Source organism: Lichenostomus cassidix, chromosome 26 (assembly GCF_008360975.1).
Source record: "Lichenostomus cassidix isolate B80296 chromosome 26, HeHo_3.0, whole genome shotgun sequence".
NCBI lineage: Eukaryota > Metazoa > Chordata > Aves > Passeriformes > Meliphagidae > Lichenostomus > Lichenostomus cassidix.
In genome coordinates this window covers 2,182,550-2,209,830 of record NC_139506.1, presented here as the reverse complement: position 1 = coordinate 2,209,830, position 27,281 = coordinate 2,182,550, and the positions used below count along the sequence as shown (strand labels likewise).

The following is a 27,281-nucleotide window of genomic DNA, read 5'->3' as shown; positions in this document are numbered from 1 at the left end:
AGAGAAAATACATCAGTGTTCTCTGCACGTGCACGTCCTTTTCCTTTCTTTCTTCTTTTTTTTCAGAAGGAAAGCAGAGCTGGGGAATAGTAAAAACCCCTTTAAATTCAGTTTCCCACCCTCCCGTTTGGGGGATGCTCAGGACAGTGAGTGATGCTGTCTCCCTGTCTTTGAGGATGGCATGAGGCCAAAGCCACAGCAGTGACCTGCCCTAGTGCCCTGCCACCCCCTCCATCCCTGGGCCACCTCTCCTCCCTGCCAGCCCCTTCCCCAGGCACACATGAGTGCTGCAGGGGACGGTGGTCCCGGGGGTGTTGGGGGTCAGGAGGAAGGAGGGCAGGAGGTGGTAAAAATAGCCCCAGGTGCCCTCTGCCCCGGGAGCGATTCCTCACTGGGTAAACAGGAAATCTATTCTTAGGCCATTCACGAGCCGAGGGCTGAGGGCAGCTCCCTGCTCCGGGCTTGTTTTGTTCCTCGCTGACACAGGGGTGACGCCGAGGTGGAAGTGCCACCACGCAGAACCTTCCAGCCCCGCGGGCTTCCCCTTGCTCACTCTTTCCTCCCAGCAGCAGCCTGCGCTGCTTGGCTTTTCCAGGGCTGCTGGGGTTTCCCCTTCCCTCGAGGTGACGGTGGGAGGTGAGGGCTGTTTTGGTGTCTCTGGAAAGCCCTGTGCTGTTTGTGCTGTTTGCATCCGGGCTCAGCCCCGTGCTGGGTGGCACCCTGAGGGGCAACTGCTTTGGCAGAGCTCTCATCCTGACATCCAGCTCCTCTACCCTTTCTTTGACGGGATCTGTTGAGCTGGAAGAGGTAAAGCCATCACAGTTTGCCCTTTCCCAGGATGAGCTGAGTTGAGTAGACTGAGGAAGGACATTGCTCACAGCTTTTTCCTGTCTCCCCGAAGCCCCCCAGAGTGGTGACAGCAGTGGTTCATCTTTACTCCCCATCCTTTCCCCAAGTGTTGGCCCCATTTGCAGTGTCCTGCTCTACCTCCTCGCACAGATCTGTTCAGCCTGTGACACCTAATGGCTCTGCCCAAGGCTGCCGTGCTGGAGCTGCTGCATGGCCCAGGCACAGGCAGCAACCCCTGCCTGCCACAGACCGTGGGCTCCTCCAGCTCTGTGCACAAGGCTCTTGCATCCCATTTCAGCCCCTGCAGGCTCAGAAGTTGCAACTTCTGCCTGAGCAGCGTTTTTGGGGAGCTGAAGAGGATACAGAGCGAAAAACATGGGTCTAAGTACTGTGTGAAACGAGCAGGGGTGCTCGTTATGCTGATGATGGAGAGGGGGATCCCCTGGGTGTCCCCAGCATCACCTGTGTGGACACAGCCTTGTCCCAAGAAACGTGTAACTGAGGGAGGTACAGCGGTGGAAGGTACTTGCAGGCAGGAGGGAGCACAGGGAAAATCTGGGATGGGCAGGAGTGTGGGCTGGCTCAGTGAGGCAGGTGAGGGCTGTCTGTGGTTAAGGGATACCCCCACACCACGGGACTGCAGTGTGAGGCCAGGAGTGGTGACAAGCGACACCCTGAATCCAGCACTGGGGTCCCAGAGCTGTGAGGCTGAGCTACAAGCTGGGTCCCTACTGTGTATCAGATATATACGTGACATATACGGCGATGTGGAGCCACGGGGACAATCCCACGGGGCGCCCTGGAGAATACAAGCCCACGAAAGGCTGCAGAGAGGGGTGGCCGGTGGGATTTATCTCAGCAGTCCCAATTCCAGACTCGCTCCCGACTCGCAGCATCGCCGCGCCGGCTGGGGAATGACGGGGCAGTGCTGCCCCCGCGTGGCCGCCGGCGGCACCGCACAGCGCCCGGGCCCGAGGGGCTCCCCAAAATCTCCCGCTCCCTCCACTCCCAGCGCCTCTGTCCAGCGCGGAGAGCAAGGAGGGAGGGGAAGAGGGATTCAGCTTGTCCATGTGATGCCAAACGTGCCCTCATCTTGTCCTTATCACGACGGAAAACGAGAACGCAGAGATGTCAGGGGTCTGCCCAAAGCCAGCGGGGTGGGCAGGCAGGGGAGGTGTGACCCCCCCCAGGCAGCCCAGGGGTGGGAATGGCTTCATTCTGCTTCATCGCAGAGGCCTGAATCCTCCTCCTCCTCCTCCGGGTGTGTGATCCCCGCGGCAGAGCGTGCCATGGCCCTCATCCAGCGCCGTTTCAGCTCCTCGGTGTCTGCCACAAAGGTGAACACCTGCCGGGACTGCACCAGCTGGAAGAGGTGCCGGGACTCGCTCTGAGCCATGTCCCGCACCTGGTAGCCCAGCAGTGGGATGGAGGTGTGGGCTCGGACATCCTGCCAAGAACAGAGACAGTGGTGGGAGGGAGGGGATGAGCACAGGGGATTTCCTGGGGGGTGGATCCGAGCCTGGCAGTACCTGGGGGGCTGCGTAGATGTAGAGCACGAGGGGATCATCCTGCGGGATCACAAACCAGCCCCGCGTTCCTCCCTTGCCGTTCTTGTCCAGCAGCTGCAGGGAACTGCAGAGCAAACTCCTGCTTGATACCTCTGCAGCTCCTTTCTGCCAAAAAAAGCAGCAAATCCCTCAATAACCGGTGTAGATGGTAGAATGGGCACCGAGTGAGGTAATTTCCTGGGGAATTCCCTGCCCACTCCCCACAGCAGGGGCAGGTGAGGAGCTGTCTTGGCTCTGAGGGTGCTGCTGAGATGCTGTGCTGAAGGGAGCCCTGGATGCCTGGTCCCAAGGCTTGGAGCAGGAGGGAGAGAGATCAACACATGCACCTCTGACTGCTGTGGGAGTGACTCCCACCCCTCCTGCTGCGCCTGCAGGGCCAGGCTGGGCACCAGGGTGGGTGGCAATGCTCAGAAGGCATGGGGAGGTCGGGCAGAGAGGGGCAGAGCTCACCTCCAGGATGCCTTTGTGCCTCCCCTCGCGGTCCTCGAGCACCGTGTGGCCGGTGAGGAAGATGTAACACTGCTGGCAGACGCGGTTTGGGCGGTTCCCATCGTACTGCAGCTCAGCCTTGTAGTCGGAGCAGCGAGCACACACCACCTGCAGCCACCAGACAGGGACACTGGTGACACCGGGGCAGGACTGGGGGACCCAGGGACAGCTCCATGAGGAGCTCCATGAGGAGCCGAGGGGCAGGAGCAGCTCTGAGCCTGGGAAAAGGGTACAAGGTGTGGGAGAGGTGCACTCCTGCCCCAGCAGCCGCCTGAGCAGGCCAGAGGGAGGGAAGGGGGCCTGGGCTGACTCACATATCCACAGGCTCGGCAGTGGTGCCTCCGCCGCGTGATGGCGTTGAAGGGCTCCTTGCAGCGCATGCACATGGTCACCAGGTTGTCCCGTATCCACTGAGGGGCTCGGCGGCCCAGCTCCTCTGTCTGGGGGTGGGAGACCATGGTCTGGGTGGTCCCAGCCCCTCTGCCTTCACCTCAGCCTCCCCCCAGCTCAGTTTAGTTCGGGAAACTAAGGCACAGCAAGGTGTGCTCCCCTGAGCTGCTGGAGGCAGGTGGGGCACAGGGAGAGCAGGAGGGTTACCTTCACTGCAGGGGTGTCTGTCTCCAGTCCATGGACTGCCGTCTTAAAAGTCTCACTCCTCTTCTCCTTCCTGTCAATGGCATCTTGGAAGGCCTAGAGGGGAAGGCAGGGCTGGAGGGGCACTGGGGGCTGCCCTGACCCAGGGCATCCACCTGGGATGGGGGGCTGTGCCCCTCTCCCAGAACTTGATAGTACCTTGATCCAGTCATTCATTTCCTCCTCAGACCTGGGTACAAAAAGGAGGTGGATGAGCTGTTGTCCCTCCTCCCCGAGGGTCTGCATGATGTCACCTTCCCCTTACCTGGCCTGGAGCTCCAGCGTCCGCTGCTTTCCCGAGACCAGGAAGGTGTGAGGGAACTCAGTGTCCTTCAGCTCCCGCACCTGTGGGAGACCAGAGAAAGGATGAGGAGCTGAGCTCACCTCCAGCACACCTGGACCATTCTCCACGATGTGGGACACAGGGATGTCCCTTGGGTGTAGGCCCTTCAGTTCCTCAGATCCCAAATGCACAAGGTTTCACTGGCATTTCACAGGATCAGGGAGTATCAACTCCACCCACGAAGCCACCCCTTGCTTCAGCTCCTCCCTCCTTCCCTGGACAGCAGCAACACCGCAGAGCAAGGACCTTTGGAGGAGTCAGGGGCTGGGGAAGCACAAAGACAAGCTGCCTGTCTCACCTTCATGCCCTCCACATTGATGCGGAGGTGGACCTGGAACTCGGCGCCCACCTGGATGACCTTGGGCACGCAGTACAGCAGCATGTTGTTGAACTGGGAGGGGGGAACAGGGTGGGTTGGAGCCCAGCACTGCCTGCTCCGAGCTGGTGGCTTCCCTGGGGTCTGGGATCCTTCACTCCCCATGGCTGAGCTGGTCCTTGGGAAGAATCCCACCTAAAATGTGACTGCTTCTGCCCCAGCCCTCTCCCACCCTGCAAAGGTGAAGCATCTCCCAGGGCTGCCATGCCCAAGGATTCCCAACCCTGCACTGAGTGGGGTCAAACCCCCCAGCTCTGAATTCATCCCCTCTGTGTTGAGATGACCCAGCAACACCCTGGCGAGGCTTGCTGCCCCTCTCCCCATTCCCATCTCATCTGCTCCCTCCCCTTGCCATGGGCATCCCAGCTCCCACCAGGAACAGGTATTTCTCCGACGTGCTGTTGTTGCGGGTGGAGATTTTTTGGATGGGTCCCTCCTTGATCAGCTCGTTGGAGGGATCCACGATGTCATCCTCAAGGCCCAGCCTCTGATAGACCACCCAGAGGTTCTGCAGCCGTTCCTGGGGGAGGCAGAGGGACCTGCTTTTCTGGGGTGCTGAGCAGCCTAAACCTTGTCACCACAGAGTCCTCTCCATCCCCATCTCCCAGGCCAGTTGCTGTGTACTGGGAGAGGTGGCACAGTTCTCTCAGCCCAGGCTGATCTCTGGGAGCAGCTCCCAGCCTCGACCAGCCAGTCGTGTCCCAGCTGATGTTACAGATGTGACTTCCCCAGGCTTGGGGTGGTGGGTTTGAGCATTAAAAGCAGGGTCTAAGCTCCTCTGCTGAACCCACAGGGCTCCTGTCCCCTTTAGGGTCACTGTGCCATGAGATGCAAAGCATTTCCAGCTGGGACAGGCACTCACCATCTCGGCAATAGCTGCATTGGAGTGCTTGGCCACCATAAAAATCATCTCCAGGGCCTCTGCAATGAGAAGAGACAGGCTGGAAGCAGCTGAAGGCAGCTGGACAGGCTGCACTCCTGTGAACACCACCCTTGCATGAAACACTGTGCAAGAGCCTGGGTATGACTGGCCTGCACATGGAGGGGTCCTGGGGGGACAGACAGATGGCTCTTGTATCCCTCCATCCCAGCAGGATGGGGAACAGTGTTATCTTCATGGCTCTGAAAGCTCCCCCAGCCCCTACAGGTCTCTTTAGGGGATACTGTGGAGGGACCACCCTTATCCTGAAACACTATCCTTTCCCTCCCCAGCCCCTGACAGGGCAGATGAATCCCTCTCCCTGCTAAAAAAGGATCAGACTGAGAAGTTTATCCAAGGGCACAGGGCAGTTGGTGAGTGAATCCAGGTATTCTGGTGCCCCTGTACAACACTGGAGGGTGTTATTTCCCTACAAACCCACCCTGCCCTCCCCACCGTGGAGAGCCAGAGCCCTTACTCTCAGCATCGCCCCTGTCAGGGGACTGGGGCGGGAGTTTGCGGACATAATCCTTCAGGAGGAGCTCGTAGCGCGGGATCCTCTGCACAGGCTCCAGCATGTGGTGCTGCAGCGTCAGGTTAGCACAGACCTTCCTCTTCTAGGCAGGGACACCAGGTACGGAGAGAGGAACAGTAACCAGGCAGCTCCCACCCTCGCTGTTTCCCCGTTCCCAGGAGATTTTGGGAGCGCTGCTGCAGTTCCCCCGCCCTGCCCTCACCTGGATGTCAGCAATGAGCTCCTGGAAGGGGGTTGATTTCTCTGACCAGGCAGTGATGAGCTCTACAGCCTTGTCGAAGTTCTTCACGTACTCCCCGTACATCTTGAGGAAGGGTGCAAGCTTCTGGATCACATCCCCAATGCGGGGGTTGCGGTTCCTGCAGGAGGGAACCACAGACCAGCAGCTTCCTCAGTCCATCGGGGCAAACACAGCGAGAGATGGAGTGAAGGACCACAGTGGAGGACTCAGGTTTTTCCTGCTGCAACCTGCTGCATCCCCACACCATTTCCTGCTCTCCATAATGGGTATGTCCCCACCTTGCAGCCAGCCTGGGCTGTTTATACCTGGGCACACCCCAAACCACCGTGGGGTCACCCCCATTTTCCATGCTCTGATCCGAGTGTTTTAAGGAAGTGCTTTCCAGAACAAGACACTTGGAGCAAAACAGGCTGAGCTCTGGTCCTGGTGGGAGCTCAAACTCAGCACTGCTCCCCTACTCTGGCCAAGCTACCCAGGTGTCCTGCCCTCCCCTCCTCCATCTCACCAATCCTCCATGCGCTTCTGCAGCTCTGGCAGGAAGAACTCGGCATGGAACTGGTAGATGGAGGAGATGTTGGAAAAGATCATTTTCACCACCTCCTCTGGGACTGTCTTCCCAGTTTTTGCTTCTTTCATCAGCTCTGCATAGAATACCTGGAAGAAAGAAGGGTGAGTAAAAAGGGCCAGGAAGAGGCTTGAGGATCCCATTCCCTCTCTGAGACTCATGCATCACCCAGTGAAAGGTCTGACTGTGCAGGTGGGAATTCCCAGGCCCCAAGAGGAGAGTGGGATAGAAGGCTTTGCTGGGACAAGGGTGCTTCCCAGAGGTGTAGGGTGTAGGAAAGGCAAAGGTCAGACCCAATCTCTGGCTGTAAAGACCAGTAGCCCACATGTCTCTCATTTTTACAGCTTCACTCTCTCCAAAATCCCCGTGCATGGGGCCCTTCCACTTCCCAGCTCACCTGGTCGAGGAGGTAGAGGCGGTTGACATAAGCCTGCTCTGTCTCCAGCAGCTCCAGAGCAATTTTCTTTTCCTCTGGTTCCTGCATGAGGAGCAGGGCTCAGTCTTGTGAGCAGAGATGTGACCCTGGGCCAGCCCTGCCTGAGCATGGGCACCCACTAGCCTCTGGAGCTCACCTGGCTGCCAGGCTCCAGGCCTGGGCCCTGTGGCCTCCTCCAGTCATCCTTACAGAATCTGTATCGCAGGGAACGGAGACATTTGAAGCTGAGCCCACGCTGACCTTGCTGATCCTTCTCCTTCTCATTCTCTTCTCTGGTCAGGGAGCGGCTCTGGCTGGCAGGGGATGCTGGAAGCTGCTGGGGCTGGCTGGCTGCAGCACTGGTTGGAGCCTGCTTGTCTCTCTGGGTAGATTTGCTGTCCTTGCTGCAAAGGAATGAGTGTGATCAGCTCACCCTTTCGCCAGCACAGCCCCCAGTCCCAGCTTAAAGCCACCAAAAGGGACAAGAGCAGCAGCTCCCCAGCGCTGACACTGCTCTGCTCCACTACAGCCCTGCAGTACAAACATCCTCAGCATCCTCCATGGGGCAAGGATCCAGCCTCTCTTCTCCCTGTGCCTCCTGCTGCTGTGGCCAGTCCCTCTCCTGCTCAAGAAAAGCAGGATTCTGTCGTTTATCCCACCCACAGCTCTGGCTTTCTGCCTGCTGCCACCACAGAGCAAAGCAGGGAGAAGCCCAACAGCCAAGAGTTTTGAGCCAAGAGCAGGCCATGTGTAGGTGGTTTTGCAGCCAGGTTGTTTTTTGGTGGTGTTCTCTCTTCCCTTTTCTAGTGAAGACAAGGAAAGCAGGTCCAGAGCAGACACAGGGGAGAAGCCAGGCTGTGAAGGTGACAGCAAGTGACTTGTCTGTCACCCAAGAGCTGTGGGAAACCTCTCTGGGCAGAAACTGGAAAGACATCCACTGTTGGCCTGTAGACAAGGAGTGGGATGGATAGGGTGGGAAAGACATGAGGAAATTGGACATCAAACTGCAAAGCTGAGGATAGGAGGTGACTTGAGGGGCAGAGACTCATCTGAAGAGGATGTTAGGTCCATCCCATGCTTGGGATGTCTGTGAGCTTGGGAGTGAATCCACAGCCATGCACAAATCCCCTCCTGTCCAGGGGGGCTGGCAGGACCCTTCAGAGACAAAGAGGCTTTTTCCATCTCTCCTAGTGCCTCCCAGACCTGTGTTAGCCTAAACCCACTGCTGAGGCCCAACAGGGAACTTCTCTCTTTCTATTTACGCTGACTTAAGCTGAACCATTTTCTGTTCCAAAATGCTCTGCTCATTCCCAGGTCCCCCAGTTTCCTCTGAAAGTCCCAAGTTACTTTTATTTCCTCTAAATCAAATTCACACTCCACAGAAAACAACAAACACCATGCAGCAGTGATATGGAGGCAGACCAAAGACTGCAGTGGCTCCAGCTCATCACTGTGGGATGGTGGGGACAAGCACAAAGCCTGGGCAAAAGCACAGAGCAGAAATGCAGGAGAAGTTCCTGGAATGAAAGAAATATGAGCATCTTTAGGAATTGCTGTAAAACTCACCTGCCCAACCACCCAGCTTCTCTAAGGCTCACTGAGAGCATCTCATGGTACAAGGAAAGGCAGGATTCCATATCTTGATTCAACAGATGGAGAAACTGAGGCACAGCCCTGACAGCCCTCACCTGATGCCTCAGAATTACACCACAGCCAGGGCAGATCCCCTCGCTCCAACCCTGGCACACACTGTCTGAGGGTCCCAGCTCACCCTTTAAGGGAAGGAGCTGTTTTACAAAAGGAATTCTCACTAGCCTTAACATAATTCTTTATGCTTCCTTTCCCAGGAACCACATCTCTGCAAACAACTGGATAGGCTGAGGCTGGGACCCTCCCAGACACCCAAGCAGTTAATTCCCACTGAAGACCCCTGTCTACCTATTTGCAAACCGCAATTCCTTTCCCCAGCAGCAGCAGCAGGAGGCACCAGCCAGGCTGAGTGTGAAGATGCTGAGTGGGGGTGAGAAAGGGCTGCCACAACCTAACCCTGAGCCAGGCAGAATCACTCGCACCCCACTGAGGTTTTCAGATTTCTGCCCATGACCCACAGTGGGAGGAAGACACTGAGGCAGATCTGAGTGGTGAAGAATTGCAAATCACCTTGTCAGTTTCTCCACAGCCTCCAAACCACCTCCACAGTGGGTTTCTTCCTTCCCAAACCCACTCCACGTGCACACACCCTCAGCACCCTCAGCACCCTCAGCACCCTCAGCACCCAGAGCCCTCCCTCCTTACCATTGCTCTTCAAACACAGCCACCAGCTTCACCACTTGATTATCTGCTTTTCCCTCCATGGTACAGGCTGGGAGCAGGTCCTGGGTGTCCAGGAGCTGCAGGGGAGGGTGCTGGGGGCTGCAGCTCCTTCCTCTGTCCTTCTCTCTGCTCTGAGGTGTTTCTGGCTGCTGTCTGGGAACGAGGATTTGCACGAGGCAAAGTGCACCCGCTGCCCTTTCTGTGGTAGCAGAGCTTGTCTCTGGGTTGGCCTCAAAAGGAAGGGGAAAGAGGAAGCATGGCAGGTTGTGGGTAGGAGAAACTCAGAAAACGCTGGGAATCGCTTCACTTTGGGAGGGATCAAAGTGGTGGCACAGCCAGGGGCAGAGCAGCAGCGGGGATGGCGCAGGGCAGGAGGTGTGACCTGGTGTGTGACCTGGCTGGGGAGCCCAGGTGGGGTGGGCTGTGTCCCACCAGGGTGGGAGTCTGGACAGCCCTGATGGCCTGAGGGGCCAGGAATGGGCTGGCAGAACCTTTGCTGCCCAGAGGGGCTTAAGATAGATAAAATACAGGGCTGATGTGTGTGTTTCCAACACCAACAGTCGGATGGCTGTGGGGCAGACCAAGGATTGTTGGTAACAACAGACAAGGATTGTTCACATTAACCATGACAAAGAACAAGACGAAGCTGGAGAAGGGGCCATGTGGAGGTAGGGCAGCACTGTTCCAGAAAGGTCTGAGAGGGTGGACTGTGTATGAGAAGCAATTTACATGGGAAGTGAGAAACCCACCCCAGAGCTTGTGCCCCAGGACCGTGCACATCCCATCGGCTGCACCAATGCTGGAACGAGGACTGGAGAACCTTTCTTCTTCCTCTTTTATTTTCCTTTTTCTTGTCTTTTATTTTTTTCCTCCTCTCTCCTCTCCCCTCTCTCTTCTCTCCCCTCTCCCCTCTCTCCTCGCTCCTCTCTCCTTCCTTTCTTTGCTGCCCCTCTTTAACTCATGCCTTCTTTCCCGGTCCCCTTTCCCCACCCCTTTATCCAAACCCCCCGCCGTGCGCTCACAAACCCCGCCAGGCACCAACAGCCAGCTCTCCGCATCCCCACAAACCCTTTCCCGCTCCCCGCTCCCCTCCGCCGCCATTCCCTCCCCTCACGCCGGGCCGCCGCGCGCCCCTCCCGGAATGGTTCGTCCCGCCGCCGTTCCTCCCGCAGTGGTTGCTCCCGCGCTCCCCCCCCGCCCCGCGGTGGTGGCGGCCGGCGCGCGGCGCGGTGACGCGCGGGCCGTGGCGGCCATGGCGGCGCTGCCCCCGGGGCCGCTGTCGCCGCCTGGCGGGGGCGCGGGGGACGCGGCGGGGCCTGAGGGCGCCGAGGGGCTGTTCGTGCTGCTGGGCGCGGGGCTCGCCGCCGCCAGCCACCCCCTGCTCTACGTCAAGCTGCTCGTGCAGGTCCGCTTGTGGGGGAGAGGGAGGGAGAGCAGGGGGACGGCGGGGTGGGGATCCCGTGCGTAACGGGGGTCGCGAATCGGTGGATTGCTATATAGTGTCCCTATGGAGGCCTCCGTGCGCTGGGGTCTGCTGTGTATGCAGCCTCCTCCCCCCTTATAACCGCACCCCCTGTGTGATGGGGGTACCTATAGTATGGGGGCACCTATGGAATGTGTAATTACGACTCGTGTGGAATGACACTCCCGTCTGTAATGGGATCAGGACCCCCTGTAATGGGAGGAGGTGGGTTCCTCTATGCTGTCCCTATGGAGACCCCCATGTGCTGGGGTTATATATATTGTATTTACAGGCCCCCTGGTACAATGGGACCCTCTTGTGCAATGGGGACACCTATAGAATGGGGACCCCATATGTAATGGGGGTCACAGCCCAGGATAATGGGAGGATTTGTGGGTAATGCCCGCATGGAGGCCTCCGTGTGCTGGGGGTCACTGTATAGACAGCTTCCCCCTTATAATGTGTGATTGGGGCACCTGTGGGATAGGGGGGACCTTCAGAAGGGGGGACCCTTGTGTAATGGGGGATCAGGACCCCAGTATAATGGGTGGAAGTGGATTCCTGTTTAGTGCCCTTCTGGAGGCCTCCATGCACTGGGGATATATGTATATATATATGTATGTGTATACGTATGTGTATATGTAAATGTATATGTGTATGTACATGTACATGTCTATGTCTGTGCCCCCCCCATTATAATGGGACCCCCTGAGCATCCATCTGTAGAATGGGGACCTCTGGGCAATGGAGTCCCCCATATGTAATGGGATGGGGTCCCGTATGCACTGGGGGTCCCTGTATAAAAATGGGGTCCTGTGTAATGGGAGGATGAGGATGTGTTCTACAAAGGGGACCCCCCATATAGGGAATAGGGATGTTCTGCAATCTCAGGACCTCTATAAAATTACCTCTCTGCAAATGGGACTTTCCATGTAAGGAGGGATGGGAAACCCCTCTATAATGGAAATCCCAAGAACCTCTCAGTAACAGGGACCCCCTAAAATGGGAGGGTGGAGGACCCCCTGTATCCTAGGAACCCCATATAATGGGGAAAGGAGTGCCTGTCTGAGTGACAGGGGATGCTGGGATCAAGGCTGTTCATCCCAGGGACTTTGGGAACACCAGGACAGAGACCTGCTAATGGGGTTTCTCTCTCAGGTTGGGCATGAGCCACTACCTCCAACCATTGGAAGAAATGTGCTGGGAAGGAAGGTCCTGTACCTGCCTGGCTTCTTCACCTACGGTGAGTGACTGTCCCTCCCTGCCACCACAAGGTCCTGTCCTCGGGAATCAGGGCTGGGAGCTGCCAGGCACACTGAACCCACCTCCAGCAGCACTCCCACATCCCCTTGAGATCATCCCGAGGCTGTAGCGAGGCGTAAACCACCACAACTCCTTGCAAGGCTGCCAGATTTATGTCCCTGTTGATGGGGACAGGGAGGTGTTGGCCACCAGTGTTGGTGCTGCATCCTGTTCCCATGGCACATTGCTCTGGCTGTGCACTGTGGTGGAGGGATTTGGGGAGGTCTACGTGATGTAGATTTGTTGCAGGAGGGTTTTGTATGTTTTGGAGATTGCAAAGTACTTTCCTTCTGCTCCAGAACAGCCCTGGGATAACCTGTCCTGCTCATTTGTGTTGTAGATCGAGCTCTAAAGGGACAGAAATACTAAGAAAAGGGAAGGTAATGTTTAGAAGGAAAAAAAGTAGTATTTTCCTCTTGTGAGAGGAGCAGCGTGGGAGAGGTGGGTCAATACTTCGGGAGCTGCTGTCACAGCAGGTTTGCTGTGGGAAAGGGGAATGCACAGTCCTGAAAACCAAACTGGGCCAATCCCAAAATCAGCCAGCAGTATCCGTGGGGTGAAACCAGCACAGGAGCAGTATGAGAACACTGGAAGTCCATCCCAGGACACCCAGGACTGGAAATGCTCTGGTGCTGTCCTTTGGAAGATGGAATTTCCAATAGATGGGCAGTGTTGGGGGATGGAGGGGTGCAGAGCCCACCTGGCTTTGCTTGGACAGCACAGGACAGGGGCCAGGAGCAGTCAGTACTCACCAGCACATAGGGGATTCTATCCCACCCTGTTGTATGTGGGAGAAATTGGATCTCTTGGCTTTTTTTGCGACTGGAGACTTGAGGAAATTTGCCTGGGAGAAGGTGGTGGGGCAGGAACTGAACGTGGGCTTGTGAGATCCATATGAACCCTGTCTGACCCTTCCTGGGGTGGAGGGAGGAAGTGACAGCACAGAGCATGTGGGATGATCCCTGGTGACACCACACAGCACATAGGATGATCCCCCTCAACCTGGTTCACTCCAAACTGCCTTGGAGCCCTTTCAGGTGAGCAAAACCATCAAAATATGAGAAGTAGCCCAGAATACTGGAGCTGTCCTTCCAGGTTAGACAGATGACAGGGAGTAAGAACTCTTGGCATCCAGGATGAAGTTTATTAAGGACTGTTACAATAAATCACTTACTGTGGAACCATGGAGTGGCTGCTGTGGTGAGCCTGGCGTGGTTTCAGCTGAACCCCAGAGGTGTTTGGGGTGCTCTCCATGTGTCTCCTCCTTCCCAACTGACAGCAGCCTGGTGTTGTCTCACCCAGCCAGACACATCGTGGAAGTGGATGGGAAAAGAGGCCTCTTCCGTGGCCTGACTCCTCGCCTCATCTCAAGCACTTTATCAACCATCACCAGGGGGAGTGTGAAGAAGGTAAAGGTCGAATTCTCTCTCCATTAATCACCTGCAGAGTCAGTGCTACTGCAGCAAGTGCCTGCAGTCAGCCAGGGCTGCACAGGAGGACTGATGCACCCATCCCTCTCCATTTCCTAAGGGAATAGTCCTCCAGTACCCTTATCCCAAAAACATTTTTTATTTATAAAAAATTTTAATTCAATTTGGCATCCCCTTGCTTTATATCCTTTGTTAGCAATTTTGTGATCCCTCTGTTCCTCTATTTTACTTTGCATCCTTAGTTCTCCTGTGTTCCTTCTTGCCTGTTCGTCTTGTCCTTGCATCTAGAGCATAGCTTTTCTTAGTTACCCCCTGTCCTCGGATACTGAGGATATGTGGGTTAGCATCTCCATCAGTTCTGACCATGTTTCTTCCCTCTCCACTCAGGCTTTTCCACTAGAAGACATGGAGCACGTGTCTAACAAGGATGATGTGAAAACTTCCCTTAGGAAAGTGGTCAAAGAGGTGAGACTAATTGACATTAGTGAGTGATTGGGGAGGTCCCTGGGGTTGTGGGTGAGATTACTTGGAGAGAAACTAGGGGTGAGAAGTCTGTGGTGTTCAGTAGCCATTCTATGTCCATCCATGACATAATTCATAGGAATAAAGGTTTACCATGAAGAACAGATTTCAGAAGAGGGGACCCAAAATGGGTTTCCCCACACTGAGGAAAAGGGCTGGGCTGTGCAGAAGGAGCAGCACAGATTTCATACAGATGTTTTTTCCTCTCTTCCCAGACATCCCACGAGATGATGATGCAGTGTGTGTCCCGGGTCGTCTCACACCCGCTGCATGGTGAGTCCTGTCCTGCTGCCTGGCAGCCCCCTCTGGACTGGGGATCACCCCAAAACCCTGTTTACTCAGGAGGATTATGCTTAGGATACTTCTCTATCATAGGAGGCTGATGCTGGGGTTGGCCTTCAGGCACTAACCCTGCTGAGCAAGGATCTGCTCTCTGCCCATTCATCTAGGAACTTGTCCTAGAGATCCCATTTGGTTTAGTAGCAGCTTTCCAGGATCTAAGGGGGTCCAAGAGAGCTGGAGAGGAACATTTTACAAGGGGCAATGGCTTCCCACTGCCAGAGGGCAGGGTTAGATGGGTTATTGGGAAGAAATCCTTCCCTGTGCGGGTGCTGAGGCTCTGGCACAGGTTGGTCAGAGAAGCTGTGGCTGCCCCATCCCTGGCAGTGTCCAAGGTCAGGTTGGACAGGGCTTGGAGCAATGTGGTCTAGTGGAAGGTGTCCCTGCCCATGCCAGGGGGTTTGCAAAAAGATGGTCTCTCAGGTCCCTTCCAACCCAAACCTCTCTGTGATCCTCTGAAATCCTTCCCACCACTTACAGGCTCAGGAAAGGCCCCAGTTTCTAATGAGTCTTGCAATGCTGAGGACCACTGAGAGGAGCTGGAAATGCTGTGAGTTAAGGGAGAGCAGAAGGGTCACGTTTCATTTTCTTTCACATCCATTACAACCCAGACTGGATCTGTTTCTCTATCAGCCCTGTGTTTCTTTCCTCCCAGTGATCTCCATGCGCTGCATGGTCCAGTTCGTAGGCCGGGAAGTCAAATACAGGTGAGTGGCTGCAGCTTGGGAGGGTTTGGGGCTCAGGGGTGCCAGCTGCTCCCTGCCATGGGGAACAGGGTTATCCAGGAGGTTTGGGAGACTGAAAAGGGAATCTGAGCTGTGGTTAAAGGGTGGGTGACTGCGGGGTGAAGGGACATGGCAAGGCTGGGCTCTGTCCCTTTTGTGCCTCTGTTCCACCTTGTGCCTGTGGGGTTTTGGAGCTGTCACACCCCTTGCTGATCACACAGTGAGTCTCCTGCCTTTTTGCTGTGGCTATTAATGGAAAGGGAAGACAGCAGGGAGGATAACACAAAGCTTTGCTGCAGCCCTGCTTAGTCTGTAAAAATGTTCCAAGCCTTTTGCAGTACCAGCTGCCTCTCTGCAGGACAGAACTACCTGTGCAGCTGCATGGAGGCATGCTGGACAGGACTGCAGACAGCCCACAACAGCCAGCACGAGTTCCCAAAGGCAGGACAGGGTTCTTGGGCTTAGAATCAGCCAAATCAAACCATATCACATCGTCTGTACCCTCTCACAAAGCCACACACCTGTACCTTCAGCATTGGACAGTTGTGTGCAGGTTGGGTGTTGTCCCAGGTGTTACTGCAGACTGGCAGAGTGCAGACACGACCTTCCTTCCCTCAAACCTTCCTGGTTTGAGGAGAATAAACAGAAGAAGCTTCCTTCTGCTGGAATGATGGCTGGGGAGGCACTGCCATGGCTGGGGCCTGCAGGAGGCATGTGAAGCTGAACAGGACAGAGGTGGAACAGCCCTGCACACTCACAGCTCTTTTCCTGTCTTGGCAGCGGTGTGTTCAGTGCCATTGGCAGGATATTTAAGGAAGAAGGGATCCTGGGATTCTTTGTGTACGTGAGTTGTTTAAATCCTTTCTGTCATAGCCTGAAGGCACCGATGGCTCTCCCTGCTGCTCTGCCAACCCCAGCTGGAATCACAATGAGCAGAAACCTTGTCTGACCAAGGGACTCCCACATCACTCCCATGATTAAATCTGTGCCTTTGACAGTGCTCCAGTTTGACCATTAAGTTTGCCCCAGATCTTATCTTCAATCAAACCTTCAGAGCCCAGAGGAAGCTGTATTTTTTCTTATCTTTCTTTTTCCCTTGATGCTTCTTCGTGTTTCAATGAAGGGTCATTTAAAGCATTTGTTGGTGCAACAGGCACCAAGATCAAGTGCAACAATAAGATCCCTTGTTGAAATGAAAGCCAGGGCTTGGATAAGCAGCATATTCCTCTGCAGAGCACTGTGGGTGCTTGTAATGAGCAGGTTTACCTGTGTGCTTGGAGTGTGGTGCTGCCTGGACCAGGAGGAGCTGAAAGGTATTTCCAGCTGCTTACAGAGTGTGGCAAATTGGTGCATCACTGAAATGGAAGTTTAGTGGACACCTTTTTGCTTGAACCCTTAATTAATGCTTCCTGCCTTTCTTTTTCATATCTACATAAAAGCAGAACCACCTGCTGTCTCTGCTCGTGGTGGGGAGATAATTCACTTTATTATGTCAATAATAGTAAAGGCAGCTCTGGGATTTCAGGAGAGGTTTTCAGAATGCCTTTGGCTCTGCAATCACAAAATATGGGTTTCCAGATGAAACCTGAATGGATCAGGAAGAGGGAAGCAATCACAGGGGGTCTCACCCTGTCCCTCCTCAAGGGGAAGTGGCCAGGGGTCTGCAGAGACACCCATTGAGTGCCACTGCTTCTTCCTTTGGCAGCGCACAGCTTCTCAGCTGAGCTGTGCAGCAGCAAATCTCCATGAAATACAGGATCTCTGGGATGGTCCCTGGGAGTGGGGCATGGCTGGAGCAGGCTGCCCACAACCCTCCACCTCCCAGGGAGGTGATTTGAAAGAAGCTGCCACATTCCCTTTCATGCACATAAAGTAAACACTGCTGGCAGCCTAATGAAACTTAATAGTTCACAGGAAAGGCTTTAACACAACCCAAATTGTCTCAGGAGGGCTCTGAAGTTCTACATGCTCTATAACCCTGTTAGGAAATCCCACTGCTGTGAGGGGAGCACAAACTGCATCTGAAGGACCAAACTGCTGGTTTTCTTCTCTCAGCCCTCCTGATGCAATCCCAATACATCCCCTCCCCTGAATCAGGCAGTGCCCTTGTTTCTCGTTTTTCTTGTCCTTATAACCCTTTCCCCTCCCCAGCAGTGGCCCACACTCTGTGTGTGTGTGTGTGCCTGGCTAGAGATACAGACCTTTCAAGGATGGATTTGTGTTCCTTCCCCTCAAATCTGGCTCCTGCCAGCCCAGAAAGGGCTCCAAAATTGCTCCAAAGTGCATGATCAGCTCAAGGGTGGCTTGTCCCAGGTCCCTGGCACTGGGGTTTCTCCCGTTGGGTCACATCACTGCACATCCTTCAGGCTTCCTCATCTGACTGCTGCTGTTCCAGCTTTTCATCATCTTCCATAAATACTCCCAGTCCAGGTCTTGGACATCTTACCAGGTGTGAGAATTGTAGCACTCACTTTATTATGTCAATAGTAGTAAAGGCAGCTCTGGAATTCCAGGAGGGGTTTTCAGGCCTGATGCCTTTGGCTTGTTGGGTTTTATGAGTCCCTTTCTGCGGCTCTCAGACCCCTGGTTTCGAGTCATCCAGCTCAGGGCCAGCAGCTGTCATTACTTTGGAGGGGAGAGAGGGATGGGATCCTTCTTGGAAGTGGAATAAACAATCTGACTCCCTATCAACAGCTGGGTGAGGTTTTCCTTATGGGGCTGCCCTGGCCCAGCCCTTTGCTTCTGGACTTTATTAAGCCCCTGTTCTATCTGCAGCAGCTCATGAGCTTCAGACTTGACTTTGAGTTAGAGAAAGGATGTTTTTTACAAAGGCTGAAAGCCAAACACAAAGCAGAACATCTCTTTGGGGCCAGAGAGCTTTGATTTCTTTGTCCTGTCTGCTGATCTCATATGTATCACATCTTTGAAGCCAGTGGATCTTCTGTTGAAGGTTTCTGCTGTTCCTGGCCCCTGAGACCTCAGCTGCATTTCCAGGGCTGCTGGGGCCTTGAGAATATACAAGTTGTTCCCAAAAAGTCCCCATTGCTGCTCTGCTGCTGCGGTGACCACAGCAGGAAACAAACTGGGCCCTTGCTCTAAGGAGGCAGTGTCGTGTTTGGGAGGAAACAAATTCATGTTTCCAGCTCAGCAAACACTTGTGGCTCTTGACAGGCTGCTTTTCAGAACTGACCACATCTGCTGGTGCAACACAGGTCTGACACACACCTAGATCCTTCTGCAGTGGAACAATCCCTGCAAAAGCAGGAGGCCCTGCACTGGTGCAACAGGTGCTGCAGAAGCACCAACAAACTGGAGAAACCCTCTGGATCATTTTGTGAAAGATTTAGTGCCTTTATCTGCAAAAGCTGGGGGTGTTGGTGCTGCTGGGAGCTCCAGGGTGTCAGTGGGAGGCATTAACCAAAGAACTGTGGTCCTGGGGGCAGCAGGGACTGGGAAAAATCAGAGGGACATGAGTGTTGCCCCCAGCTACTCCCACTTTTCAGAAGAGCAGGTTGTGCAGGAACAGCCCACCCCCCTCATTTTGATTTCTAAAAGAAGGGAGATTCCACAAAGAGGTGAACTTATCATTCTGCATCCGAAAGAGCATCTGCAAAAATGGGAACCACTTCATCTGTATCTCACTAGGGTTTCTGAGCACGAGTTGGGCTAAGGAGGAATTCAGTCATGCCCAAAAAACAGATCCCAAAAGCCTCCCAGCCAGAGCAGCACATGTAGTACCAAGTTGGAAGGCTGGGAGAGCTCTTCCCTGAAATCTCCCTTTCAATTCCTCCCAAAGTAAAGATGATTTTGGGGGAGTGAGTTCCTCTGTGCTGGTGGGGGGAAGGAGGGCTGGGCGCCTCGGGAAGTGGCACTGGGACCCTCCTGCACCTCACACCCCTCGTTTTGCCCTTGCAGGGGGTTAGTCCCTCACATCCTGGGCGATGTCATCTTCCTCTGGTGCTGCAACCTCCTGGCTCACTTCATCAACACCTACGCGGTGGATGACAACGTGAGTGGAAAGGCCTGAGGGAGGTTTGGGGTCTGGACCGAGCACCTGCAGTGGGAAGGAGAGCAGGGGCTGATTTAATACAGACCCTGGGCTTTGGGGACATCCCTGTGAGAGTGCTGGTGGTGCTGTGTCTGCTCAGGGCTGTACTTCATATGCACTTTGGGGATCACATTTGACAGCAAATGCCTTTCCAGACTCTCAGCTGGAAAGATGCAGCGTGGTCTCCCTTGCTTTCTGCCTTGTCCCCTACCCTGAGCCCTGTGCATCAGGCTCAGGGAGTGTCACACAATGACTGTGACAGCCTGGTGACATCCCCCTGCTCCACAAGGCCTTTGTTTTCTCTCTGCAGTTCAGCCAGGCCTCGGTGATCCGGAGCTACACGAAGTTCGTGATGGGGGTATGTAGGCAGCTGCCTTGTCCTTTCCCCTCCTCCTGCCACCTGTGGGGTGAGAGCTCACGGTCTGGGGGCCCAGGCTGGGCTGTACTTTGCATCCTTTACCCAGGGATAACTCTGCTATCATGCGAAAGCTGGAAACAGTTTTTGACACGGGGAGCATTAGAGAGGCTGCTGGTTTTCTGTGCTTTCAGATCGCTGTGAGCATGCTGACGTACCCCTTCCTTCTCGTGGGAGATCTCATGGCAGTGAACAACTGCGGGTATGTCCTTCACACTGAGATCTAAAGCTTTCCCTTCCTTTCTTGCAGCCCCTTGTTGTCTGAATGGGCTGCTAACGACCGTAAAGCTTTCCTACAGCCCCGTAAACTCTGTGGCACCTCGCAGAGCTGGCTCGTTTCCTGTCCCAGGTTGCTTATAATTTTAGATCAGAGGGCACAGACATGAGCAGCAGAAAAGCTCAGGTGGTGAGAAATCGGGAGAGTTGTGGTGTGGTCCGATCTGAGCTAGGCTGGAGGCAGAGGGATCAAAGGGACCGTGCTGGCTCTAGGGAGCAGCACGAGGGAAGCAGAGCTCTTATTGCAACGATGGGATCAGACAGGAGCAGGACCAAGCCTGCCTTCCCAATCCCACTGCTGCAAGTCTTCTGCATTTGTGCTCATGGGAATGGGATGGGATCCAAGTCTGGTGTAGTGTTTTCTCAATATCTGCTGGCTCTTGAAGGTGTAGATACAGTCCTGGGCTCTCAGTGTCTCCAGGTAACGCTGCTTGTTTGTGCACTCCAGGGGTAATTAAATTACATGATCTGCTGCATTGTAAATAACGAGCTGGCCACTTGGCTGCCAGCCCGGTGCGGACACTGTCCCCATGTCCTCACTTACACTTCCTGCTGCTCAGTGTTACCTGTGTGGGTAAGGTGACATCCATCTCAGCTCTTCCCTGTTGCCGTGCAGGTTGCGCGCCGGCCTGCCTCCCTACGCTCCTGCCTTTGCATCGTGGATCCACTGCTGGAGGTATCTCAGTGCTCAGGTGAGGGAGCAGGGCACACTGGGATTTGGGCTCCCTCTGCTCATTCTCCGTATCTCCAGCATTCCCCAAAAGTGCCTGCACTGCATCCTTGCTGTGCTCTGTAGCCTGCTTCTATCCTTCCAGTTCTGGCACTGGGACCAGCATGGCAGGGCTGCTCTGCCCATTACACACCCGAGCTTGCAGCCTGCAAGCTTTTAGCCTGAGCATTGCACACAGCAGTGTATCTGTGCCCCTCTCCATCCATCACCCCTGCTGGAAACGCCCAACTCCAGCACCCAGGAGGCTGAAACTCCACTTTATCCCATGGAGCAGCTCAGGGTGCCCAGGCCTTGCAGCCCTGCCATGGGCACGGGGTCATCCCTGCTAAAGCAGCTGCAGTTCCCTGGCCAGGTCTCAGGCTGCCCTGACCCTGTGCTCTCCTCCTCAGGGGCAGCTGTTCCGTGGCTCCAGCCTGCTGTTCCGCAGGGCGCCCATCCCAGCTGCCTCCTTCCCCATCGACTGACTCCTCGGCAGGGAGCGCTGAGCGACTTGGACTCCTCAAGAAACCCCAAGCTTGTTTCGATATCTGTATATTTCTATTTTCTGATCCAAAGTCCACGGTGCCAGAACTGACACCTCCTCTCCAGCAAGGCCAGCAACAGACTACTGGACATCTGGCTTCAGGCTCCAGCTGGACCAAAGCTCCATCCTCATGGCTGTCTCGACTGAGATGTGTGGCACAGAGAGCAGAAGGGCATTGTCTCTTTGGTCCAGGCCGTAGCTCTGGAGTTGCTGGGGAAATCCAGGAATCCAGAAAATGCCCAGGTACTAAAGGAGCGAGCCCTGAACTGCAAGGGCAAAAGACTGCTTTGTTCTGCCTGAGCTGAGAAGCAGCAGGAGATCCAAGGTTGCTTCACTGGGAAGGTTATGCCAGGACAGCCTCCTGCCTCATCCTTTCTGGAGAGAGCACCTTTGCCTGGCAGGTAGCTCATCCTGGGCAAGATCAACCTGGCATCCCTATTTAAGGCTGAAGGGTACCTGAACACCTGGGAGCACCCCACCTCCCACGGGTGTGAAAAGGAAATTATAGGATCAAAACAGGAAAGGGAAAGAGAGTCCTACAACAAAGAACAGCAGAGTCCCAAAGAGACAGGTCTGGCCCAGCTCGGGGCAGCGATGGGATGGACACGGAGAGAGCCCTTGGGAAGGGACAAGCGCTGCTGATGGATCTGCCTTGGGAAGGATTTCAGTCGTGGAATGGGCTGTATTTAGGATACACCCACCAGAGCTGCAGGCTGGGGGCTGGGCAGGCAGCCTGCACACACTCAGGGGAGGTGGGTGCAGGGTTGGAGTGGCCTGAGGGCACCGAGGGGCATCTCCCAGCCAGCAGCACCAGGAGCCTGCTGGGCTCCTGCACCCATCCCTAATGGAAACAGAGCTGCTGGGATTCGAGAGCTGCACATGAAGGGCTCCCTTGCAGCAGGGGCAGCCATCCATGGCTGTCTGCAATAAAGGGAAAAACCTTGAGCTGTAAGGCTGGCGAGGCTCAGGCTCAGCAGAGCACAGCTGGCTCTGTGTGTAGCAGAGCTCACCGCTGGCAGCAGGGTGATGCTCAGCTGATGCTCAGCTCCCCAGACAAGAGTTTTTTTGCACCAGTCTGTGCTGTGATGGCAGCCAGGCAGATTTCCCCCGTTTTGGTTCCCCACAAAGCAGTCTTTTGCACAGAGGTGATGCTGCACTCCCTGGGAAGAGGTTTAAGGTTCCTTGAGCAGGTTCCTGTGTGCTGCAGGAACAGCTGGGGTCACATCTCATCTCTGGGGACCTGCCATCACACAGGGTTTATCCTCCAGCAGGCAGGGTCGACCCACATCCCCAGCCAGGGCTTGCAGGACAGTGGTGGTACGTGCTGGGACTGGCAGTCCCCACCCAGCTCCCTTTGGTGTTGTGAAGTTGGTCCTGTCTTTCCCCCCTCCCTCCCCATTTGTGTTACAGTTAAATAATGCATGGACCTGTTCCCTAACACCAGAGATGATTTCAAAGAGGATTTAATTATGCTCCAAAATACAGCTATAAAACAACTATTGGGTGTTTCTTTTTTATAAGTGTGATTGTTTTTTCCCTGCATAATGTGCTCCCTCACTCAGGGAAGGTTTCAGTTCAAGACAGGCACTTCCTTTGGTCTTTTCCCCAAACCAGGGGCTAAAACAGCTGTTTAAAACTCAGATTCCCCTTGATTTTCCTCACCTCCATGGAAGGTGGGCACGTGTAGGCTGAGCAAACTGCATTGGGGGCACCTGGAGTGAGGGTGGAGGCAGCAGAGAGCTTGGCTGCTTGAAACAATATACATGGAATTATGTTTTTTGAGTTAAAAACAACCCTGAGGTCTTCTGGAAGAGGGTGATGGAGACCCTTTGCTGGTGTCAGACCAGTCAGGTGGGCTCAGCCACTCCTTCTTCCCCCTCACAGCTCCATCCTTCCCCACCATCCTTTTATCACCTTAACTTCTTTTATGACCTGCTCCAGTACAGGACATTGCATTTCCCAGGTCACACAGCACCTGCTCAGGAACATGTACCTTTACCCTCCAAATGAAAGCCACCTGCTGGTCCCATGCCTGCCAAACCTCCTGCAGCCTGTGCACAGCCTGACTGCAGCCACTGGAGGGAAAAGTGCTATTTCCTTTCCTTTGAGGAATTTACCTAAGGAATTTACCTAAGGGATTTACCTAAAGCTGCACCAGTGTAAGCATCCTGCCAGTGGTTTCTGCCCAGTTCACCAGGGCCCGCAAACTTTGCTGAAAACACCGCACTTGACTGTAGTTTTTGGCCAATTTAAATGAAAACCAGGTTTTAAAGCTTTCAGTGCACTGCCTTACTTTGAAGCAGAGGCTGCCATTCTTAGGATGATTGAATATTTCCTCACCTCCTCCTATTTCTATCCCTGATTTTTCTTGTCCCATGCTTCATTTAAAGGGCCCCACCCCAAAACCAATGTCCACCAGGAGCAGGCAAGGAGACAACCCAAACCTTGGCTGGGCATCCCTCTCCCTTAAATTGCTGCCCCTTAGTCAGTGCCTGGTGCTCAGGAATCCCAGCTGAAGGGGATGGAGTCCCATTCCCACGGGAGAGGGGATCCAGGGTGGAACATGTGGTCAGGAGAACAAATGGAGGGGTGGAGAAGGTTTGGGTCTGGCACCCAGGATAGAGCCAGGGATTTCTCCCACTGGCGCTCCCCTGTCTGCCCAGGAAACAAACTGGCGTTTAAATATTGACTCTTCTGCACAAAGCCGGGCTGGGTGGGGATCATTGCCGTTCTGTGCCTTGCCGTTTATCAGCCTCCAGTGGAAAACTGAGATTGCCAGGACTTTGGCCTCATGTGCTCCCGGCTGCCTGGGGGAGAAGGGAGGCAGCGACAGCAGCCGGGAGAGGGAATCTCAGGTCAAGGCTGGTCTGTCTCTCCGCCGGGCTTGGATGCTCGAGTCTGGCAGGATCTGGGAAGCAACGAGACGAGCCTTTGTGCCCAGGGAAGTGCAGCTGAGCTCAGAGCGACTGTTTCATCCTCCCCTTTCCCCTGCAGAGCCGTCCTGCTGCTGAAGACCCTTCAGTTCAATCCAAACCCCCTCCTGGCCGTGCTGCTCTCCTGCCATGGAGCCAGGAGGTAAGCATCCCAGAGAGCTCTCCCGATGCCTGATGGTGCCTGGTGTTTCCCTGGTCAGTGGGGAGGCCAAGGGCTGCCAGCCCCCTCTGCAGCTGTGGAGGGCCCCATCTTGCAGCCATGCATGAGGAAGTGCCCTGTGGCACAGCTGCCCTCGATAAGGCTGTTTGCTCTGTTCTCCCGCAGCGCCGAGCTCCACATAGGCAAATAATTCCTTAAAAAAAAAAAATATATATATGTAAAAAATAATAGCCCTCACAGAGGAGATCCTGCTGCTGGGGTGGTGGGACTGGCTGGTGCCCGGAAATGCTCAGGGTGGAGACTTGGACTGGACCCAGGCACCAGCAGCACAGTGGCCCTGGATCTGTCCCTGTCTTCACACAGCCCCCAGGATGGCCTTCACCCGAAATGGGGGATTATGGAGGAGATAGATCCTCACCGATTCTTCTCCCCTGGACAAGGGAAATCCTGGCTGGAAACAAGGAGAAGAGGCCACAAAGAGCACAGTGGGAAAGCTCAGTGCAATGGCCTGACCTGCCACGCTGACAGCGACAGCTCCGTCCATCACTCACGGCTGGTAAGAGGATGCATGCAAGGAGTGTGGGGAAACTGCTTTCCATGCTCCTGCTTGCCTGCTGCGGGCTTTTTTTAGGGTAAACTCCCTCAAATCCCCCTAAACTGAACTGCCCTGTTCCCTTCTTGGCAGTGCTCTAGGGGAAGCTGGTGGTGTTTGATCCCACCCCTAGGGGATCTGGGTCTTTCGGGGAAGAGGTGGCAGCACGGGGTCAGCCGAGACTCCTTTCCCTGCGGCCACCGTGACCCCTGCACACCTCCTTGGTGCTCACACCACGCTGGACCCCCATCCCAGGGGAGAATCAGGAGGGGAACAGTTTAAACTGGCTTTAAACTCGGCTCCTCGCCCCTGCTGTGACCCCAGGGTCAGGCTGGCGTGGCGAGGCTCGGCCTCACGGTGGCTGCGGCCCTGGCTCGAGGCGCCGGCCCTCGCTGCAAGCATGTGAATGCTCTGAGCCCTCGGAATGGAGTTTCTCCCTGAAAAGCCGCCTGCGCTCTGCAGCCGGGCGGCTCTTGTCAGGCTGCCAGAGGAGGCCGGAGCAGCGTCACATGCAGCAAAGTTTTACAAGGCGAGCGAGCGTCTGGGGAGAGGGACGGGAGAGGGAGCGACCGCCGCACGCACACACTCGGACGCACACGCGGAGAAACCTCCTCCAGCCTCCCTCCGGCTCTCATCCCAACGTTGATTTTTTTCCTTTCCTCCTTTTTTTCCTCTTTTTTTTTTCTCTTTGGAAGAACAAAGACTTCGGGGTGGGTTGCTGCGGTTGTTTTTCCGGGGTTGGTGTCGGTGCTCGGGGGGAGGCTGGAGGGGGGAGCTGGTGGCTTGAACGCGAGAAAGTCCCCAATTTCCCTGGCCGAGTTGCTGAGATCGCCTGTGCGAAACTTAGAGGAGGAAAGACGGGGGAGGAAAGGGGGGGGGAAATAATTAAAAAATAAAATATGATGACGTCACTCGGAGCAGGGGTGCCTTCCCTGCTGCCTGTCAGATGCGCCTGAAAAGAACAGGGCAATAAAACAACAGCCGCCTCTGTCTCCCTCGTTAAACACGGCACTAATTGGATGTTAATTTTTCCTTGCTCTTCTCGCTGCTCGATTGTGAGGGCTCTGCCTGGCTCTCCCTCTCCCGCTTCCTTTCTTTCCTGTTGCAATGCTCTTGGCAGCTCTGAGGGACTCCGGACTGTGCGCTCCCCTCCCGCTCGTGGACTGGAATAATTCAGGAGCTGGGAGAATTAAAAAAGACGAGGCGCGGGGGCGAACGGTTCAGAAACGGGGCGGGCGTGATGGATTTCGAGAGCTACGCTAATCTCCCCGTTTCCCGTGCATTGTCCTGCCGACTTGGAGCTATTCTCTTCCCATTTGATTTCTCTTCCCCTCCTTTCCCTTCGCGTTGGGTTTGGACTGCTGGGCAAAAATATATGTTTCAAAAAAAAAAAAAAAAAAGGCATAAAAAAGAAGGGAAAAAGGCAGGGAAAAAAATAGAAAAAAGGCTTTAAAAAAAAGAAAAAGGGGGGAGAAAGAGAAGAAAAAGCCAAAAAAAAAAAAAGGAAAAGGAAAAAAGCCTGGTTCAATGACGACAAACCCCCAAACCTCCTCCCAGCTCCCCCCGTCTCGCCGCGCTGCCTAACCCCTGCGTGGAAACAGGCGTTTTAGGGAGCCGGAGCAGGAAGTTGTTCTCTGTGTTGCCCAGGTCATCCTTCCAGGGTATGTGAGCAAGGGCGGTGGGCACGAGGGGCTCGCTGGGCGCCCAGCAGCCTCGGCCTCCCCCGCGCTACCCCCGGCCAACGAGGCGGTGAGCAGCGCAGGGGAGCGGGGAACGGGGGGCGTTTTGGGGGACGCAAGAGGGGCCCAAGGGACAGGATGGGTGGGGGAGCGGAGGGGAGGGAGCGGGAGGCGGAGGTGGGGGGAGAGAGCGAGAGCCGGGGAGTAAAGTCCTACCTGGGATCGGTGCCAACTTCCTGCAAAGGGTTACAGACCCGCGGCTTTGAGAGCCCACCAGAGGCGAGTGCGCTCTTGTCACGGTTCCAAGGCGAGATGAAGGCAGCGGGAACAGGTACAGCAGATGCCGAGTGGCCTCGTTTGCCCGCCGAGCGGGGCTTCGGCTCGATTTAAACCTCGCCGACGAGGAAGCTTCTGTGCTCCCGCCGGCGGGGGCCTCGCCATCCCCGCACGAGGCCACCGGGGCCGCCGGGTGCCAAGGGTGGGGTGCGCGGCTCGGTGCCGGGGGGGTGTGCATGGCACGGGGGGGCTCCGCCGCTCGCTCGCCTTCTCGCCGTTTGGATTAACATGCGGAAGATGCGCCTGTCACTTTGCTTACTGTCAGCGCCGGCTCGGGGATGGGTGACGGCTTTGTTCGGCGCAGCCTGGGGAGCCGTGCCAACTCGGACTTGGCAGGCGAAGCCGGGTGGGCAGGGAGAGGGGGACGAGGGAGCGGGAAGGGCTGCTGGGGCGGCTGCGGAGGGACGTGGCCGCAGGCCCGCTCTGAGCGCGGCGGCTCTCTGTTGGCGTGCGCCTCCCTCTCCCTCCCTCTCTCCCGCTCTCGCCTGCGCCCAGGCTGGTGCAGACAAAATGAAAACGTGTTTTGTTTTGGTTTTTTGGCATCTCCCCAGCAGCGCTACCAA

General features: G+C 55.4%; 2 protein-coding genes and 1 long non-coding RNA gene across 3 annotated transcripts; 1 reads left to right on the top strand and 2 right to left on the bottom strand.

Moving 5' to 3' along the window:
* Window positions 1–1,674: 1,674 nt before the first annotated feature.
* Window positions 1,675–10,130, bottom strand: FGD2 (FYVE, RhoGEF and PH domain containing 2). Its single transcript, XM_085082758.1, has 16 exons — window positions 9,229–10,130; window positions 7,091–7,337; window positions 6,916–6,996; window positions 6,459–6,607; window positions 5,915–6,071; window positions 5,656–5,794; window positions 5,121–5,179; window positions 4,632–4,778; window positions 4,181–4,273; window positions 3,805–3,884; window positions 3,699–3,729; window positions 3,504–3,596; window positions 3,221–3,346; window positions 2,868–3,014; window positions 2,379–2,522; window positions 1,675–2,296 (listed from the first exon to the last, which is right to left on the bottom strand). The coding sequence occupies exons 1-16, from the start codon at window positions 9,285–9,287 to the stop codon at window positions 2,063–2,065; spliced, it is 1,986 nt and encodes a 661-aa protein (XP_084938884.1). The 5' UTR covers window positions 9,288–10,130; the 3' UTR covers window positions 1,675–2,062.
* A 331-nt stretch (window positions 10,131–10,461) lies between these two features.
* MTCH1 (mitochondrial carrier 1) lies at window positions 10,462–22,514 on the top strand. The gene is made up of 12 exons (XM_085082759.1): window positions 10,462–10,651; window positions 11,867–11,951; window positions 13,313–13,419; window positions 13,828–13,905; window positions 14,178–14,235; window positions 14,957–15,008; window positions 15,807–15,866; window positions 18,942–19,035; window positions 19,385–19,432; window positions 19,624–19,691; window positions 20,382–20,457; window positions 20,885–22,514. Exons 1-12 carry the CDS (start codon window positions 10,499–10,501, stop codon window positions 20,957–20,959), a joined length of 954 nt encoding a protein of 317 aa, XP_084938885.1. The 5' UTR covers window positions 10,462–10,498; the 3' UTR covers window positions 20,960–22,514.
* Window positions 22,466–27,203, bottom strand: LOC146426917 (uncharacterized). Its single transcript, XR_014856572.1, has 2 exons — window positions 26,599–27,203; window positions 22,466–24,304 (listed from the first exon to the last, which is right to left on the bottom strand). It is a non-coding gene; the product is annotated as an uncharacterized LOC146426917 (long non-coding RNA).
* Between the last annotated feature and the right edge of the window lie 78 nt (window positions 27,204–27,281).